We start from the raw sequence: 18,427 nt of genomic DNA, 5'->3' as shown, positions 1-18,427 counted from the left end.
TCCAGGAATAAATTGAGATTAAAACTCAATTGTCTCCTGATCTTTTGGAATGCTGCCTTGTCTTTGAATTGAAAATATCTTTAACTACGTATGTTTTAAATGTCTTACAGATGTGCTCATTATTCAGCAAATATTTACTGAATGCCTACTCTGTGCAAATGTTGTATAGTGTGATTGGAAAAAAGACATGAAAAGTTCCTTGGATCTTTCATTTGGTTGATGTTGCTGTTATTAGTCCATTAGTGGAAAAATTGGGTCATGATAGCTAAAAGTTGCACTGCCAAGCAGTTAAGCATGTGCTGCATAGACAGAAATAGGTGAAACACAGCTAGCTTTCAATAATTTATCTTCTGTTCTCTTTATCCTCCATACCTAGAGACAGTACTTTGCATGAGAGTCTTTTTTTGGGGAGAAAAATTAACTGTTAGACTTGTATTTTTTGTTTTAGGACCTAGTGGTCTTCAGCGTGTAGTAAAACCAACCCCAATTACTGTTCATGATTCAGAGAGCGATGATGAGGAAGACAGTCTAGAACTGCAAGAAGTCTGGATTCCTAGGAATGGTGCTCGGCGGTACTCTGACCGCGAAGCAAAGACTGGAGAGTCAGTGCAGTCCAAGGAATTGTCAGGTGAGCAGTCGATTCTTACTCTGACCTGTTAGTGAGGATCACTATCAGAACTGACACACTTGGCCTTTATATAATGTGTCTGTACAGCAGCTTACGGTGTTGTTAATTTATTTCCTAGAGAATGTGATAAGAAACAGGAAAGGCTGTAGCCAAGGCGAGAGGGAAGTATGAGTAGTGCTATCGTGGCCAAGTGTTACACAGCAAAAATGTGAAGGAATGTGGGCTCAGGGAAGAGAAGCAAAAGTTTTGAGTGTTACAGCAGAGGCTTCAGGTAGTTGTGGCATCACAGTATCAAGAGGCCTTTGCTCATGTAAGGCTTGAGTACCAAGTCACCCAGAGCAATGAACAAATAGCCATTTTCCAGTTAATAATCTGTCCAGCTATGTTTAGTGACTGTTGGTGGCTAGTATGGTGCTTAAGGGAGAACTGAAGTATGTTTTCCAAATTCCTCGTCTTTTAAAACTAGTTAGTTGCTTCTGGCTTTCGCCTCAACAAGAAGTTACAATTCTCTAAACTTTTAGGTTTGTACCTCTGCCTTACCTTTCTTTCCCTTTCATTTCTCTGAACTTGTGCTTACCACTTTTCACAAAGATTGATTTTTTTTTAATTGCTCATTTTTCGTTGAATACCCTTACTCCTTAATACATTTGAATGTCTATATACACTTAATACTGTTTTTTTATTTATACGCACACACATATATACCATGTGTATGCATATTCTGTGTATGGAAAGCTCAGTTCTCTGGCCTCAAAATACTTTACTAACCTCTGACTGATCATTCAATTTTTATTTTGCTCCTTTTAATAAATTAAAGTAACTTACACTGTAGTTGAAAGGAGCTTTTCTGGAAACTGACATTTAGGAAGAGTTTCCCAGAAAATTCAGTTTCTAAATATAGCAGCTAGAACCTCTGCTGGACAGATGAAACTTACTTATTTCTTTATGCACTCATTGAGCCTTACTGTGCCCTGGTACTGTGCTAGGTGCTATGACGGATACGGAGATGACCTGAGTCATGATTTCTTTCAGGAGCCTCTAGTCTAGGAGAGTCAGGTCAGACGCACAGGTAATATTCTAGAGTGTGTGTCCTAGTGGTTTGGGGGTGGGTGTGCAAAAGAGTTTGAGCAGAGAAATTCACAGGTGAGAAATGGGTGAGAATAAAACCTCAAGGCGGTGATAAATTGGCGGGGGGAAGTTGGGTATAATACAGAATGTAAATGAGATAAAATGGAAAGATAGCTTGGAATCAGATCATGAAGAAGTTTGAAGACTCAGCTAATGAAGTCTAAGATGGGTAGGTACTAGGTAACCGTAGAGAATTTTTAAGTCATTTAGTGATGTATTCATAGTTATATTTTAGGAAAATTAGTGTACATTGTTTCCTGTTCCAAATTTACTCTTGCCCTTTGTCCAAAATTTGTACTGAAATCTTTTCTTTCCCTTGGGCCGTTCTTCTTTTTCCTGTAAGCAGTAAGTGGAAAAGGCAAGACTCCACTTCGAAAGAGGTACAACTCCCATCAGATGGGCCAATCGAAGCAGTTTCCCCTCGAGGAAAGCAGCTGTGAGAAAGGCTGTCAGGTCACCAGTGAGCAGATCAAAGCCGATATGAAAGCAGCTAGGGATATTCCTGAAAAGAAAAAAAACAAGGATGTTTATCCCAGCTGCAGCAGCACCACCGCCAGCACATTGGGAAACTCCAGCTCACACAGCACTGCTTCTCAAAGCCCCGACATTGTAAGGACGGTGAACAGCGGCGGCTCTTCCGAGCCTAGCCCTACAGAAGTGGATGTATCCAGGCAGTGTGTCTGCTCCCCCGCTGGGTCAGAGGACTCTGAGGCCATGGAGGAGGGAGATGCAGAGAGTTCTGTCTGCCCCAGATGCTGCTGTCACAGGTCCCAGGAATCCCAAAGGAGAACTAGCAGGTGTTCTGATGAGGAACGTCCTTCAACCAGCCGAGCCTGTGTTGTGAATGGCCCGGATGGTACGAGATCCGCCTTTTCCTTTAGGACTCTGCCACAAGGGGGGTCTGCAGGCCCAGCACATGATGAGAGGACAAATGGGAGTGGCTCTGGGGCTACAGGTGAGGACAGGAGGGGGAGCTCCCAGCCTGAGAGCTGTGACGTGCAGTCTCATGAAGAATACCCGCGGAGGCCCCTAACCAGGGCCAGGAGCAGACTGTCCCATGTACCGCTGGTATCTGAGTCAGGTATGACAATGCTCCCAGGAGTAGCAACTGCAGGGTAGGGCTGGAGAAAGACATGAGCTTGTCCTGTGAGTTTTCTTACTAAAAGCCTGTTTGGCAAAGTAAGTGCGATTTGGGGGTACTGTGGATCATACATAGTTTGAACTAATTTTTGGCAGTGGGTTGGTGGGTGGGGGTATAAAGTAATTTGTAAAACACCCAACCCAGAAAACTCAGATTGTTCTGCTTAGAAAGTGTAACTGTGCATTTGCCTTAAAGTAGATATTGATTCTGATTTTGAAGCCTCATCCCACACTTAAGAAAATCTGAACTTAGCAAAATTAAAAATTTGAAGTTGCTAGGTCTGGGGGAATGTGTTTCAGTGTAGTTTCCTGGGGATATTCCTGTATCTGCAGTATTTAGTAACTTTTTTCTGTAATCAAGTTTTACTTCCAGTTCAGTTTGCCAGGATATAACCAGGTAAGTATATAGTTTTTACTGAGAAATATTTGGGTGAAAGTATTTTCAAAACCATGTGTACCTTATTTCATTAATGTTTATGATGTGTATGCCAAAGCACTGAATCGAGCAGCAGGAGTAAGTACATTTCTTAATTATAATTCTAATCTGTTTCTGACCTTATATTTTAAGTAATCTCACATGTATTAACCTGACACTAAATATCTCACTAAATAATCATGTAGTTTGTGTAAACATTCCAAAAATTTTTAAATTCTTAAAATCTTCCTTGGAACATCGGCAGTCAGTGCCAGTATCTATTATATATTAAACAGAGCTTGAATTGAATAAATAATGTCCTGTAAGAAAAGTATGATACCCTAATTTTTTAGGTGATAACATAATATGTCATGGTAACATAAACTCATTAACATACAGTTGGCACTCTATAAACCTGTGTTTACAATCCATGGATTCAATCAATCAGGAACAGAATATATCTGGAGGAAAAAAATTTGTGTTGAAGCACTAAACTACAGACTGTTTTCTTGTCATTGCTTCCTAAACAATACTCTTGTGAAACTTGCATTACATCTACATTGAATTATGTATTATATGTAACCTAGAGATGACTTCAAGTAAATGACAGGTATGCATTGTGATAGGTAAATACTGCACCATGTTATGTAAAAGACTTCAGAGTCTGAATTTAGCAGATCCTGGAGCCAATTCTCCAAGCATACCTCGGGAAGGTTATGTCTGAGTTAACCTTTTTGTTCTAGTTTTAGAATATACATAGCGTAATTTTCCATTTGTATGTGTACAGTTCAGTGTCAGTAGGTACATTCACATTGTGCAGTAATCACCCCACATTCCAGCTGAACTTTTTCTCCATTTCAACCTCAAGTTCTGTACCTGTTGTTGCATTGTTCATATTTATAAAATCAGATCTCTACATCATGGTACTTTAAAAAAAGTAAGTTTATTTGGGTACATAAATTTTTGAAATTTGTAGTTTTTAGCACAGGTTTTTTTTTCCATGAACTTTCTGAGAATCCTTTATAATTTCCTTTGTGGTTTATTTTTATGCTTCGAGAGGCTTTCCTTACACTTCAGAATAATGTTCTTATGTTATTTTTTAGTTATTTTAGTTCAGACTTTTACTGTAATCTGTAGGAACTTGTTTTTTTATTCCAAATTGTCACCAATTATTCCAAAGCTATTTATTGATATCCACTGCTATGCTATATTCTGAACTACTCTTTGATCGCGTGTAGCTTCTCGGATACATTCAGGGCCTTCTGTTTTGTTCCAGGATTCTGTCCTCCTCTGTCTTCACAACTCTCTTGACTTACCATGGATATGTCACTAACTTTTATAAATCTTAAAAGAGCAGATCTTGGGTTTTATTCAGAATTCCACTGAAGAAACAACTGAAAAGAAAATTGTTACTTTTACAGCACTGAATCTTTCTATCTGGGGATTATTGTGTTTCCCATGTTTTTCTTGTGTCTTGGTTAAGTTTCATAGGTCTTTTTGCTGTTCTTTTGATACAGATCCTTCATAGTAACTGTTGGTATTTTGATATATTTTTGTTCCTATGTTCTCTTTATCCTCTTTACCATTTCATTCTGACCTGTTTTCATGAGTGGATCTATCTGTTTAAGTAATTACTAAATTTGAAGGATGAGAATAATTCATTTATGTAGTCCTTATTTCTACTTCTTGGTATTAAGTCTCTTCCCCCCCACATTGCTTTTTTGTCTTCAATTTGAGAAGACATTGTAGTGTCTATACCTAATATGCTTATTAGGTAAATGATTTCCCAAAACTTTTGTTCATTTACTTTCAGTTAACAATTTTTCAGGGGTTGTTCAAGGACTGATTTTAAGATTTTCCAGATCTTTTGAAAAAAACAAGATAATTGAATGGTTTACAAACTACTTTTAGTCTGTTATTTTTTTTATATCTATTGTCAATTCTGTTTTAAAGAGAAGAGAAATCCAAAGTAGTAAAGGAACAAACTTAATTTTATTGCCATTGCTGCTGCTGCTGTTGTTCTAGGTTTTTAAAAAATCCACTAGTACTAATATTTGATTTCTTGGTTTAGTCGTAGTAGCTATTTAATTATATTATTTGTTTGTATTTTGAGAATAAGTACCTGTAAATTCTTTTTTTACTCACTATATAATAGTGTATAAAATGAATATCATAAAATCACAAACTGAGTTGTAGAAGAGTAGCATTTAAAACTACTGTAGTTTTCTCAAATACTAAACTTATTCTGATGCGCAAAGCTGTACTGGTCTGCTTTTCTGTTTCTGTATTATCTTCTACACTAACATGAACCACGCTATGTTGTAATTCCAAGTTTTACTCTCTGTCTTTCCGAATAGACTGAGTTCTTTGAGGGCAGGGACTGTGTTTGGTTGTTCATCCTTGTATTCCCAGCTTCTGGCACCATGTCTTACACAGGGTATGCGACTGAGCGAGTGATTATCAGCTTAGTAAGTGCTGACTACATTTTTTGAAGTATCATGACAGTGGCTATGTGAATTGTCCCCTAAGCAAAATTAATCTTTTCTAAACAGGGAAGGGGGATAACAGTGTAATAATAAGCACAACAAACTCCATTTTCCTATTACCTGGGGAAAACTAGAAACTTTCAAAGTCACCTATGTATATCAGACTTAATTTTTCAACTTTTTTTGGAGACATAAGACTCCAGTTTGGGTACTCTGGAAAGCAGGAAGCAACTTTAAAACCCTTATTCTTATTCTGACTAATTAATGTAGAGATGATGGCCGTCCAGAAGGGTGAAAATCTGAAAATTTGAATTAGTAAGTGGAATACCAGAATAGTCTTAAGCCGCTTTTGAGGAGTGCAAATAGATCTGTTTGTCTGTTTTCTTTGGTAGGTAGGGGGAGGCAATTTAGGGAACCAGGAGCTACTGGAGCTTAAAACTGGTGTGGATTTTGGCTGTCAGGGGACGTGTGCTGCATGGGTAATCCAATGTTCATGAAATTCCTTGAGGGTACTGTGGAAAGGGTTCTTCCTTGGGTAAACATGCATAGTGATTTTGGTGTTTTTAGAAACCCCAGGGATTTGGTGGCTTCAGCGTCTTTAAGGAAGCTGGATAGGGAGAACTCTGGGCTCCTTTTTTACCTCCAGATGAAGCAGTTGTTTTTACCTATTTGTGTAGAATTTCACAAAGATTACAACTAGTAAAGAGACCCAGTGAATAAAAACCATTTAAATTAGATCCCTAGAATTGCCATCTAATCCCGAGCTGGAGAATTTGTAATATTTGCACCTCATCTCCCTATCTCTCTAAGTCTTGTGTGTTTAAAATAACAAAATTAGAAAGTAGAATATTTGTAATCTAATGGTAGTTTCTGAAAGTACAATATTCATATTTAATTCATGAAGGTCAACTGTTTCATTCAGTATATACAGTATTAGCATACTTAAGTATCAAAAGTTAGGACAATCACTAGTCTTTTACAATATATATATAAATAACATTATTAAGTTTTATGTAATCCCTAACTTAATAAAGTCAGAATAAGCTTTTCTTTTATGCTTGTAATGTTACAGAATAATACCCATACTAGTAAATAAGTTTCAAACTTACAGATAAAAGATTGCACATTTTCTAAGCATAAACTGGCACCTGATTTCTGAGGTTTGACTCCTGGTTCCCACTTAGCACTCTTGCAAACGATTTTATTCCCAGGCCTGTTTCTTAATCCAGACTTTATACAGGTAAATAAAAAAGTGTATCCCAGAGTCATAAAGATTAAATTAATTAATGCAAGTAAAACCTTTAGAGAAGTGCCTGATACACAGTAAGTGCCTAAAAGTATTTGCTATTGTTTATGTGTCTGTGATACATGACTCTCCAATCTATAAATGTTAAATGCCAGTTCGCTTAATAAATGTTCATTTTAGCCTGTTGCTGATTGCTGACAGTGAAACAAAGATGAAATAAGACAGTGTGGTTGGCTTCAAGACAAATTTTAGTTTAAATGAAGAAGACAAAACAAGTATGTACAGAAAACAGCAAAATAATATGAAATGTTTGGAGGTGCTGGACGATGTATTACAATGGGTAGCTTTTGAGCTAGACCTTTCAAGAATAGGAAATATTTCAAAAAGTGAAGGGAGAAAAGTATTCTGAGCAGAAGGAATCAGAATGATTACTGGCTACAAAGGCACTGGCAGTGAGAGATGACGAGGAGGTAGAATGGAAACATAGCTCAAACTGTTAAGCATTGAGACATTCACTAAGCAGCAAGCAATAATTTAAAAACTTTTCTCAAGAAAACCATCAGTTTACTACAGTAGTAGTATTTGGGATGGGTTGAATCAGAGACTAGAACAGGCATATTGATGAGATTGTTACAATGGCCCACGTATGAAAAAGGGTGTTTGAAATAGATAGGTTTGAGGTATGGGATGGAATCCTGTTTTGGAACATTGCTTTAGAAACACTGGTGTAAGTTTATTCTTCTGGGGACTAAGTTGTAGATTTGAGAGTTCTTTGAGTACATGTGCAGTTGTGCTCTGTTGAAAAAAAGAAAACAAGACTAAAATCCGAACTTGTTTGCATCTTATAGAAGTTGCCAAAACAAAGCCACGTCATGCTATGAAACGGAAGCGGACAGCAGACAAGTCCACCAGTACCAGTGATCCTGTGATTGAGGATGATCATGTGCAGGTAAAGAGAAACACCTTCACCTTTCACAGTCCAGCCTCATGTTGAGTACCGCAGAACAACTCAAGTGTGTTAGGGTTTTGTTTTGTTTTGTTTTTTCCATTTCAGATTTATTTTTTATTTGAGAGACATATTTACAGAGAAAGGAGGAGAGAGGGAGGTCTACCATTAATTGGTTCAACCCTCCAAATGGCCACAGTGGCCAGGACTGAGCCAGTCCTAAGCCAGGGACCAGGAGCTTCTTTGAGGTCTCCCACACGGGTGCACTGTCTCAAAGACTTGATCCATCCTCCACGACTTTCCCTGGCCATTAGCAGGGAGCTGGATTGGAAGTGAAGTGGTTGAGATGCCCACTGGTGCCCATGTGGGATGCTGGTACTGCAGGTAGAGGATTAGCCACCACACAGGTCCCTATTGCTTGTTTCTTTATCATAAAGAAAGTAAATTGCTGACATTGTCTCAGTTGTAACATTGAAAATATTTAAGTTTTGCAAAGGAAAAATAAGGAAGAACAGAAAGATCAATTCACATGTAATAATTTCTCCTTATAGGTTCTTGTATTAAAATCTAAAAATCTTGTTGGAGTTACTATGACCAATTGTGGAATCACAGATCTAGTACTAAAAGACTGTCCCAAGATGATGTTCATCCACGGTATGTATTGGGCCCATGTTATATTGTAGCATAAACTAGTTTAAAGAATAATTTAAAAATTATAAAAACTACAGTTAACATTACTAAGTTATTTTTCAAAGGAAATGTTGTGTTGAATTATCCTTAATTCTGTCTTGATCGGCAGTTTTCAGATAGAGTCACAGTCCATGTGCAGGTGCATAGTTCAAATTGAAGTACCTTCTCCCAAAAGATAATTCCTCGTATGTATGAGTACTGGCCCATGGTAGCCCTCCGCTTGAATCCCAGCACAGCCATTGGCTAGCTATGTGATTTGGACATGGTTGAGTGACTGCAGCTTCAGTGCCTACCTGCTCTGTATTTTAGGATGATCGGTGACATCCTTAAGTCCTGTCACTTTAGCCTTAGCGTAAGCCCTGCTCTTCTCGGTGCTATAGGTCTCTAATTGCAAACCCATTTGCTGCCACATTTTACACCCTTGTATTTAACATATGCCCATGTTTATATAGGAGGCATCTATATCTGTTTTGAATAGGTTTTGTGTGAGCTTTTGAAAATTTTAATTTTTTTAAGATTCATTTATTTTTATTGGAAAGTCAGACACACAGAGAGGAGGAGAGACAGAGAGAAAGATCTTCCATCCGCTGCTTCATTTCCCAAGTGGCGGCAATAGCCAGAGCTGCACCAGTCTGAAACCAGGAGCCCAGAGCCTCTTCCCGGTCTTCCACGCGGGTGCAGGGTTCCAAGGCTTTGGGCTGTCCTCAGTTACTTTCCCAGGCCACAAGCAGGGAGCTGGATGGGAAGTGGAGCTGCCAGGATTAGAATTGGCACCCATATGGGATCCCAGTGCATGCAAGATGAGGACTTTAGCCAGGACCAAAAAACTAAATTCATGCCTATACATATTTTTCCATTTTCATTCATAAAAATTGTGAACATCTGACTTGTTCCTGGCCTTGGGGATAAATTACATATTCTGTGTTCATTTTCTTCTTATGAAGATTTATTTCTTTTTTTATAAGAGTTAGATGAGGGAAGAGACAGAGAACAATCAATTTTCATCTTCTGGTTCACTCCCAAAGTGTCTGTAACACCTAGGGCTGATCCAGGTCGAAACCAGGGGTTTCATCCAGATCTGTCACATGGTTGGCAGGGGCCTAAGCAGTTGCACCATCTTTCAGTGCTTTTCTCAGGCTACAAACAAGGAGCTAGATTGGAAACAAAGCAACCAAGACAAGAACAAGCAGTCAGGTGGAATGTTCACGTTGCAGGTGGCGCTTTACCCTCTATGCCACAATGCCAGCCCTTTATGTAAAATGCATATAAGTAACGGATAACTCAGAAAACACTTCATCAAAGTTAATGAAGTGAGTGATGTATCTGTGTGTGTACACATGCAGTACACTCAGCATAGGGTCTCCCTTCTCATTTGCAGTGTGTAATGCTGTCATTTTTTTCTTTGTGCTTCTCCTGTACTGTTGGTAAGCAAAGCTGATATACCATTAGAAAGTGCTTGACATTTTGTCATGAGCTCTCCTAATTACTACAAGACTCATGGGCCTGGCCTGAATTATTTAGCTTAGGGTCAATTCTTACAATATAGCTCAGTCTGAGACACGAGGTAAGTTAAGAGCAGAAAAGGTGATTAAATGAGATTAGACTGACCTTAACTGTGTCTGAGCTTATGGCCGAGGTGTCCTTATCACCCTATAGTCCTTTTCCTTTTTCCTTTCTGTCCTCTTAACTGAATTCTCTTCCTCCCACCATATTACAGAAGATGACATAAAAATGACTGTGAAAGGCAGGAGACGGAAGTATTTAAACATCAGAGTTAATTATAGGGCTGAATTTCTCAGGAAGAGAATGACATTTTGGACAAGGATCTACAGATGTCTTAATGTGCCTGGCACGGTGGCTCAGTGACTAAACCCTCACCTTGCAACCACTAGGATCCCATATTGGCACCAGTTCATGTTCCAGGTACTCCACTTCTCATCCAGCTACCTGCTTATGGCCTAGGAAAGCAGTAGAGGCTGGCACAAAGCCTTGGGACCCTGCACCCACATGGGAGACCTGGAAGAAACTCCTGGCTCCTGGCTCCTGGCTTCAAGTCAGCACAGCTGAGGTTGTTGTGGCCACTTGGGGAGTGGGCCAGCAGGTGGATGATCTTTCTATACCTCTTTCTCTCTGTAAATCTTCCTTTCCAATAAAAATGGGATGTGAGGGCGATCTGGCTGCGACATCTGTCACCCCACTGATCGCCACGGTTGATTCGCCTGATCTGGCTGGCTAGGTGAGTGTCCCCTTCCTCCCTCACTGCTCCATGTGCGGCCCTCTGGAAGCTGTGTGCTCGGTCATAGAGGACGACCATCCCTGCTAGAAGAGGACCAGTCTTCAGTCAAGGATGTACGAGTAGCTGTGCTCCCCTGCTAGAACCTCCAAACTCTCAAGGTCCAATAAAAATGAATCTTTTTTTTTTTTCTTAAAGATATCTTTATGAGCCTTGAAAGAGATCAGGCAAATTTGCCTTATGCTTTTATTATCTTTTACTTTGATCACTTCCCACTTGAACTGAACTAATTTGAAATTTGCAAATAAAAATTAGGGAATATTTCTCTTAGGTTGGTGCAGCTTATCTTCCTGTATGACATCATGTTTTATTACGTGAGAAAACTATTTTACCATATTTTAGACCAGCAACTTTACTAATAAAACTTTATGCAGTGATGAAAATGTTTTGTGTATATGCATGCGCTAGTCACATGTGACTGCTGAATGCTTGTTTAGAATTGAGAAGTTTATTATATTTTAGCTCATTTAAATAGGTACATGTGGCTGTGGCTACCATATTAGACTATACAACTGTAAGATTAAAGTATCAAGTATTTTCGGGTCTGATTTTTAAAGTTCTGCTTTTGTAGTTATAATAGGAATTAAAATCAACTCTGTTTATTTCTTTTGAGTGGATGGATGTAAGACGATCTGTATGAATTATTCTGGTTTATTTGATCATTAACCATAACACTTTATAATTTATTTACTTAACTTTTATTTTTGTTTGTTTAGAAGGCGGAGTCTCACAGGTAGACAGACATAAACAGAGATCTTCCATCTGCTGATTCATTTTGCACCTGCCTACAATAATCTAGGCTGGCCAAAATGAATCCGGGAGCCCAGAACTCCATCCAGGTCTCCCGCTTACATAGTCAGGACCCAAGTACTTGGGCCATCACTGTTGACTCCTTAGATCCTTAGGAAGAAGCTGTACCAGCAGCTTCTGAGTGGGCACTGAAACCCAGGCACTCTTACATGGGATTTGTGTTTTCCAAGTGGCATTCAAAATATACATATTTATCCTTTTGAAAGGCAGAATTATACAGAGTGTTAGCTCTTCATCCGCCTGTTCATTCCCGCAGTGGCCTCTGGCCAGAGAAGGGCCAGGCCAGAGCCAGGAGTTCTTCCATGTCTCCCATGTTTGTGTAGGGGCCCAAGTACTTATACTTAGGCCATTCTCTGAGACTGTAAAGCTATTCTCATGAAGCTGGATCAACATGTTGTAGCTCTGGAAATAAACCAGCACTATATGGGTTGCTGGCATCCCAGATGGCATCTTAACCTATGCCACGTCTCCAGCCCCCAGTGGTATCTTAACTGTTACACAACATACCTGCTCCAGAATTGTATAATTTATAGTTATTTCTTTCAATAAATGTTTCCAGAGCAATCCCAGGCTGGACATTTTCTGGGATATGGTTTGTTTGACAGTAAAATCTTAAAACTTTGAGGTTTTTTTTAAACATTATATATTTAGAGAGATTTGTAAGGAGAGGGAGAAACACAGATATTCCACCTGCTGGTTCACTCTCCAAATGAGCATAATAGCCAGAGCTGTGTTGGACTGAAACTGGGAGCTGGGAACCTCTTCTAGGTTTCTCATGTCGGTACAGTGTCCCAAGGCCTTGGGCCATCCTCTTCTGCTTTCCCAGGCCATTAGCTGGGAGCTGCATCAGAAACGGATGAGCAAAGACACGATCCAGCACTTATATGAGATGCCCATACTGCAGGCAGAGGATGCTGGCCCTGAAAACTTCCTGGTTTTTTGTTTTGAAAAATCTAGCTCCCCAGTCAGCTTCTTTTAGATTCGTACAGGTTCTAGATTTGAACTTTAATTGGTTAGTAACGCACATGTGAAGTGTTCCAGAGATGTGAATTTGTTTGGGGGCTCTCATCAGATCTCCAAAGGGAAGTTAAAAATGTACAGTACTTTACTCTCCTAACTGCTTTATAAACTGTGTTGGACAACTCAGATAATATGAAAACTGCATTTTAATGTCCCTTCTAGCACAAAGGTAAACACATTTGTTAAACTGAGCAGAATCATATTTTCACATTTTTTTAATCAACTGTTGTATTTTGTGACTGCAGTTGACCCATCTTAAACATACTTACAACTGCATTTTGTTCTAATACAATGTGGAACATTACTCCAAAAATGATTCCAAATGGCTGTATGTTGCTCTGTTATTTTATATAACTTATATAGCCTACCATTGTTTTCATTTTGTAGCTACCAGGTGCAGGGTACTGAAACATTTGAAAGTAGAAAATGCACCAATTGTAAACCGGTTTGACTATGCACAGTGCAAGAAACTGAATATGGATCAGGTACTAGACCAAATACTAAGGATGCCTCCTGAGAGAAACCGCATCATATACCTACGCCCCATGCAGCAGGTAATGCTCTCGGCCCCTTTCTACTCATATATATGGGAGGATATTAAAAAAAGCAAATGGGAAATAGACAGTAACAGAGAAGTTTATTTTGATGTGAAAAAGATTTAAATTTATGCAGTGCTTTTTTCAGGAAGCATTTTCCACAAACTTTTTGAAGATTTCTATATTATGGTTTTTGTGTATTCAACCCTTTGGATTTTACTATTATCATTATTTGCTTAGGCCACAGTAACGATTCTTAGATTCTATGGAGTTCTTCTAACCAAGCTAGACTGCCTTGTCAGTCTTTTTCACTAGTGCCTTTCTGCTAGATTTGTATAGGTGCTTAGCAAGTTACATGGTGAGGGGAGTTGATAGTCAAGGTATTTTTTGTTTTTGTGTGTTTTCTTTGTCAATATGGACAGTAGGCCAGTTCACACAGTGACTGGTGTTATATAATCACAGTTCTGGAATACAGTGAGTACTTGAGTCCGTAGAGTACATATGCAGAAGTGGATTTTGAATTAACTGAGATTGGTTATTTCACTCAGGATTCTTTGGTTTAATGGATACTTATCCAACAGTGAAATATCAATCACTGACTTCCCTAGACTGCCTGTTACCTCCAGCATGACAATCTGTGTTCAGGTCAGATTGTGATTACATTAGCCAAAGATGATTTATTTGTGTGTTTTTTAAGGCCATCCCAAGGAAAGTGTTCAAATTCTGGGAGGTAAATTTCTAAGGTTTTCACTTTCCGAATCCAAAGACCTCTGTGATGTTTTCCATAGGTGGATACACTAACTTTAGAGCAGAAGCTGTTTAGTGGTCCCTACCCCTATCACATCTGTATTATCCATGAATTCAGTAACCCGCCCAATGTCCGCAACAAGGTGCGCATTCGCAGCTGGATGGACACTATTGCAAACATCAACCAGTAAGTTGCTCTATGGCCCCTAAAGGCCTTTTCAATCATTTTTTGTAGCTGACAACAGAAGCAAATTATTTACAGCAGTTTCCCCTTCTTAGGACTTCACAAATGCTTGGAACCACAAATAAACAAAACCATACTGAGCCTAAAATATCTGCTGTTTTTTGCAGGGCATGCGTACTTATAAGAATGTTCAGTTTATGCATTGGGCACAGGAAGATTTTAAGCCCTGTAACTAGTAACAGTAAAAATTATTTCAAGCTCTTGGGTTATTTTTCAATCTAGTTTAATATTTAATATTTTCAACCTAGTTGACTGTGGGTTCTGACATCAGAGAAGGCAAAACTATGGCTAAAGGAGAACTGTATTATTTAACAAGTCATTCCATCTGAACTTTTCAGGCAGGAATGAAATTAGGCTAATTAAAAACAAATAATTTTAAAAACATACATGTACTTTTTTATTTTTGTTTTCAAACATAGTGAAAATTACAAAACAGACTATTCAAGTATATTTGACTTTGTATCTTTTAGCCTTGGGACTGGAGAAGAAAGATCAAATAAAAGTAGGTCTGAGACATAATATCCTACATAAGAAAATTGGACTTGTTATCTATTTATGGTGTGAATTTTGTTAAGCACCTTCTACATAGAAGGCATTTGCTTCAAGAATAACTTTTTCTTGCCCTTATGATTTTGAAGATAGAAAAGCAGTTTTGACTAGGCTAGTCAAAATTATATTCTCATTTGAGTACATTCTACTTTTGTTAAATATTTAATTCTGCTTGAAATATTCCATAAAATCTGAATCTGAAACAATTTTTACAGCTCCTTATCTACTGTAAACTCTACCATTATTTCTAGTTTTGTAATTTTTATTTAATTTTTCCCGTTGCCTCCAGAGAACTCATTAAATATGAATTCTTCCCTGAAGCTACCAGAAGTGAAGAAGACCTAAAGAAGTATCCCAAGTACCCCTGGGGAAGAGAAATCTACACTTTAGAAGGTGAGTTTTTATAAATGATTGAAAAACTAAGTAGCTGTGAACTAAATGGAAAGACGTGTCTTAGGGAAGTTATGCCTCAAAATAATGTATGATTTGAATATGTACAAGGAAGCAGGGGCCAGTTCATTTGCTCTGCCTATTTTAACTCTTTACCATCCTTAGAATTATCAAAAAGACTGTTGAAGCAAGAAAGTAGAGGAAAGTTGACAGTATTTCAGTTTGGAATTAAAAATGACATGAGGACACATGACTCGCTCTCCATTTTATGTTCTGCTTAGAAAACACACAGTGTTGGGCCCTATCAGCACTCGCATGCTAACAGCACTGTTACTTGTGTCTTTTTTTTAGGTGTTGTGGATGGAGCTCCGTATTCCATGATTTCTGACTTCCCTTGGCTTAGGTCATTGCGGGCAGCAGAACCCAACAGTTTCGCCCGATACGATTTTGAAGATGATGAAGAAAGTAATTATGAACTAACTTAGTTTGTATTTTCTCATTTTAGTATAATCTACATTAAATACTTAATCTTATATTTGGGAGTTAGAAGCAATGCAGCTTTTTAGAATGGTTTCCCAGAATTTATGTTTTTATTTCCTTCCAAAAAATAATTTGTATCATATATGAAGGCTCGTAGAACAGATAGATTTTCCTATGTTTTTGTCTTACCTAGTAAGTATACATAATCTTGTCATTCTTTGTTGAAGAATTTATCAGTAACATTATTTCAAAATTATTCCAGTTATACTAGTCATTTTCCTTTAGCTTATTATCTGCTTTGGGGCAGCATGTGGGAACCTAAGATCTATGTGCAGATAATTGGGAGAGAGTGTTTGAAGATAGTTTAAATGCTAGTTAGCACACTGAAATCCTTTCATTTGTAGCCAAGGATTTTTAAACAAACATAAAGTAAGTGACTTAGCACTCTAATGTTTTATTTTTGTATGAATGCTTTTGGTAAATGAAACTAAACTAATGGAGACCCACTCCATGATCTGTTCATGCGTCAGATCCACTGGTATTTCAGTGCATAGGCACAGTTTGTGGATCAGCTTATACATACTGTTCTGTTACCATGTTACCTAAGTATCTTACATGCATATTCTAATTCTACATTTTCCCTCGTTTGCAAGGCACCATCTACGCTCCTAGAAGGAAAGGACAGCTGTCTGCCGATATCTGTGTGGAAACAATAGGAGAAGAAATCTCAGAGATGCGTCAGATGAAAAAGGGTGTATTTCAGCGAGTAGTGGCCATTTTTATCCACTATTGTGATGTCAACGGTGAGCCGGTTGAAGATGACTACATTTGATTGTTTCTTTCCAGCCATTCTGGCAGAAAGCATCTGAGGCCATCCAGCTTGCCAGAATGTTCCATGGAGACTGGGGCATGCAGTGGGAAGGTGCTGGCTCAGTTTGATATGTCGAAAATAGATAAGGAACACTGAAGTTGTATACAAAGATTTGTACATAGAGGAAATATATAAAGACACTTCCTAAAGTACCAACTTTATATCATATGTTTATACAATTTAATTTAAAAATCCATTTTAATGAAGGCAGATAATTTGAAAGAGTTCATTTTGTTCATTTTTCCTTAGTTCATAAACTGTCATTTTTTGACTGAGCCCTCATTTGCTATGTTCTCAATCACTGTCATCCCCTTAAATCTGTGCCTTTTTCTTCTCGAGCAGAACTGTTTGAGTAAATCTGTTGAAGAGTATTTGTGTCTTCTGTGCTTATTTTTGTTGTTAAAATCCCAACTAAGCCCTAAGTCAGGGAAAGCTGTATTTCTGTACAACAGTGTGGTTCATTTTTTTTCTTTGCTTTCTAATTTCCCTGTTTCTTAACTGAAAAGGCTTATAAATCTTAAAAATAAAACTGAGAGGGAAATATATTTCCAAAGCTTTTCTAGTTATTTATTTTCACATTCAATTGTGTACATCCTTTATCTTCAATATAAAAATAAAAATGTATTAAAATTTTTCCTTGCCTTCTACCCAAATCCCTCTTTTTGAAGAGTCATAGGAGGTACTGCACATAAAAGCAGGATGCGGAGATGTACAGACGGGACTGCAGTGTCACTCAGTGATACCTCTTGTAGAAGTTCTGTGGCTGCGGTATGTTCAACTCACCAAACTCTGTAACACAACACCAGGACCTGAAGAATTTCCTGGAATATCTGAGTGTCAGGAGTCTCCTTCCTCCAGGAAAGAAACTGCCCTGCTATGGCAGGGATACATGTTTCTGTTTAGTGTCAAAGAGCAAGAACAAAAGTTTTAGGTCAATACCTGAATTCCAGTTAATAGCTTTGCCACTTGCAAACCAAGTGATTTTAGCAAATATTTAAACTGAAGGTCCCTGAGGAAATTTTATAAACACTCTGCAAATAAATGCTGCAATTAACAATCTGTATAAGGTATACATACTCTTCAGGATTTAACCAACTCATTCATTTACCAGAAATTAATCAAAGCCCAGAGAAGGAAAAAATACTCACAGTCATGAGCTAGTATAAACCAGGTAGATAAGATGTGAATCCCAAGTACCACTGAGCTACCTGTTACTAGTGATAGAAATAAAACAGTGCCCCCCAAATTTACCTAGGGTCTGATACAATATTCTGAATACTGTATCTTTCCTTGTAGTTCTGCTTTTAAAAGCTCTTCAGTGATTCTTCAGAGATGTCCTATATTACATGAGGAAATGTCTTTTTTTTTTTTCTTTTTTTAATTTGAGAAACACTATCAGGTGTCCCTCCCAAATGTCTTCAATAGCTGAATTTGGCCTTAGGTCCAAGACCAGGAGCCCGCTGGGAATTCAGTTCAAGTCTGTCACATGAGTGGCGGGAACCCTGTTTATCACTTCTACCTCCTAAGCTGTGCGTTAGCACGAATTTGGAATGAGGAACTGGCACCAAGAACAGAGCTCCGACTCCCACATGAGATCTGAGCATTGTAACTCTTAGGCCAAGTCCCCTTTCCAATTACATGGTTCAGATTCTTCCAACTTTCCTTGTAATAATAAGACTGTTGCTACTGTAGAATTGTGATTAGTTAACACTCAGGAAGTAAATTCATAGAACATCCCAGATATTTCAAAGTAATGTGGGTTCTCCATTCTTCTAACCCTGTTTTTTCACTGTAACCATCTAAACAAT

At 38.2% G+C, this 18,427-nt stretch overlaps 1 protein-coding gene across 3 annotated transcripts in view; it reads left to right on the top strand.

Annotated features, from left to right (window-relative positions):
- FBXO38 (F-box protein 38) overlaps window positions 1-17,254 on the top strand; it is a 46,291-nt gene extending 29,037 nt beyond the window's left edge. For 2 of the 3 annotated variants that reach the window (XM_058677921.1, XM_058677923.1), the window contains 9 exons: window positions 449-628; window positions 2,103-2,837; window positions 7,892-7,992; window positions 8,541-8,643; window positions 13,190-13,356; window positions 14,127-14,272; window positions 15,168-15,271; window positions 15,620-15,733; window positions 16,402-17,254. In XM_058677921.1, coding sequence (XP_058533904.1) covers window positions 449-628; window positions 2,103-2,837; window positions 7,892-7,992; window positions 8,541-8,643; window positions 13,190-13,356; window positions 14,127-14,272; window positions 15,168-15,271; window positions 15,620-15,733; window positions 16,402-16,580 — 1,829 coding nt within the window. In that variant the 3' untranslated portion in view covers window positions 16,581-17,254. The remainder of the gene's footprint in view (window positions 1-448; window positions 629-2,102; window positions 2,838-7,891; window positions 7,993-8,540; window positions 8,644-13,189; window positions 13,357-14,126; window positions 14,273-15,167; window positions 15,272-15,619; window positions 15,734-16,401) is intronic. The other variant, XM_058677922.1, reaches the window with a different exon arrangement.
- Window positions 17,255-18,427: the final 1,173 nt, after the last annotated feature.

Source organism: Ochotona princeps, chromosome 19 (assembly GCF_030435755.1).
Source record: "Ochotona princeps isolate mOchPri1 chromosome 19, mOchPri1.hap1, whole genome shotgun sequence".
Taxonomy (NCBI): Eukaryota; Metazoa; Chordata; class Mammalia; order Lagomorpha; family Ochotonidae; genus Ochotona; species Ochotona princeps.
This window is presented reverse-complemented; position numbering and strand designations above follow the sequence as displayed.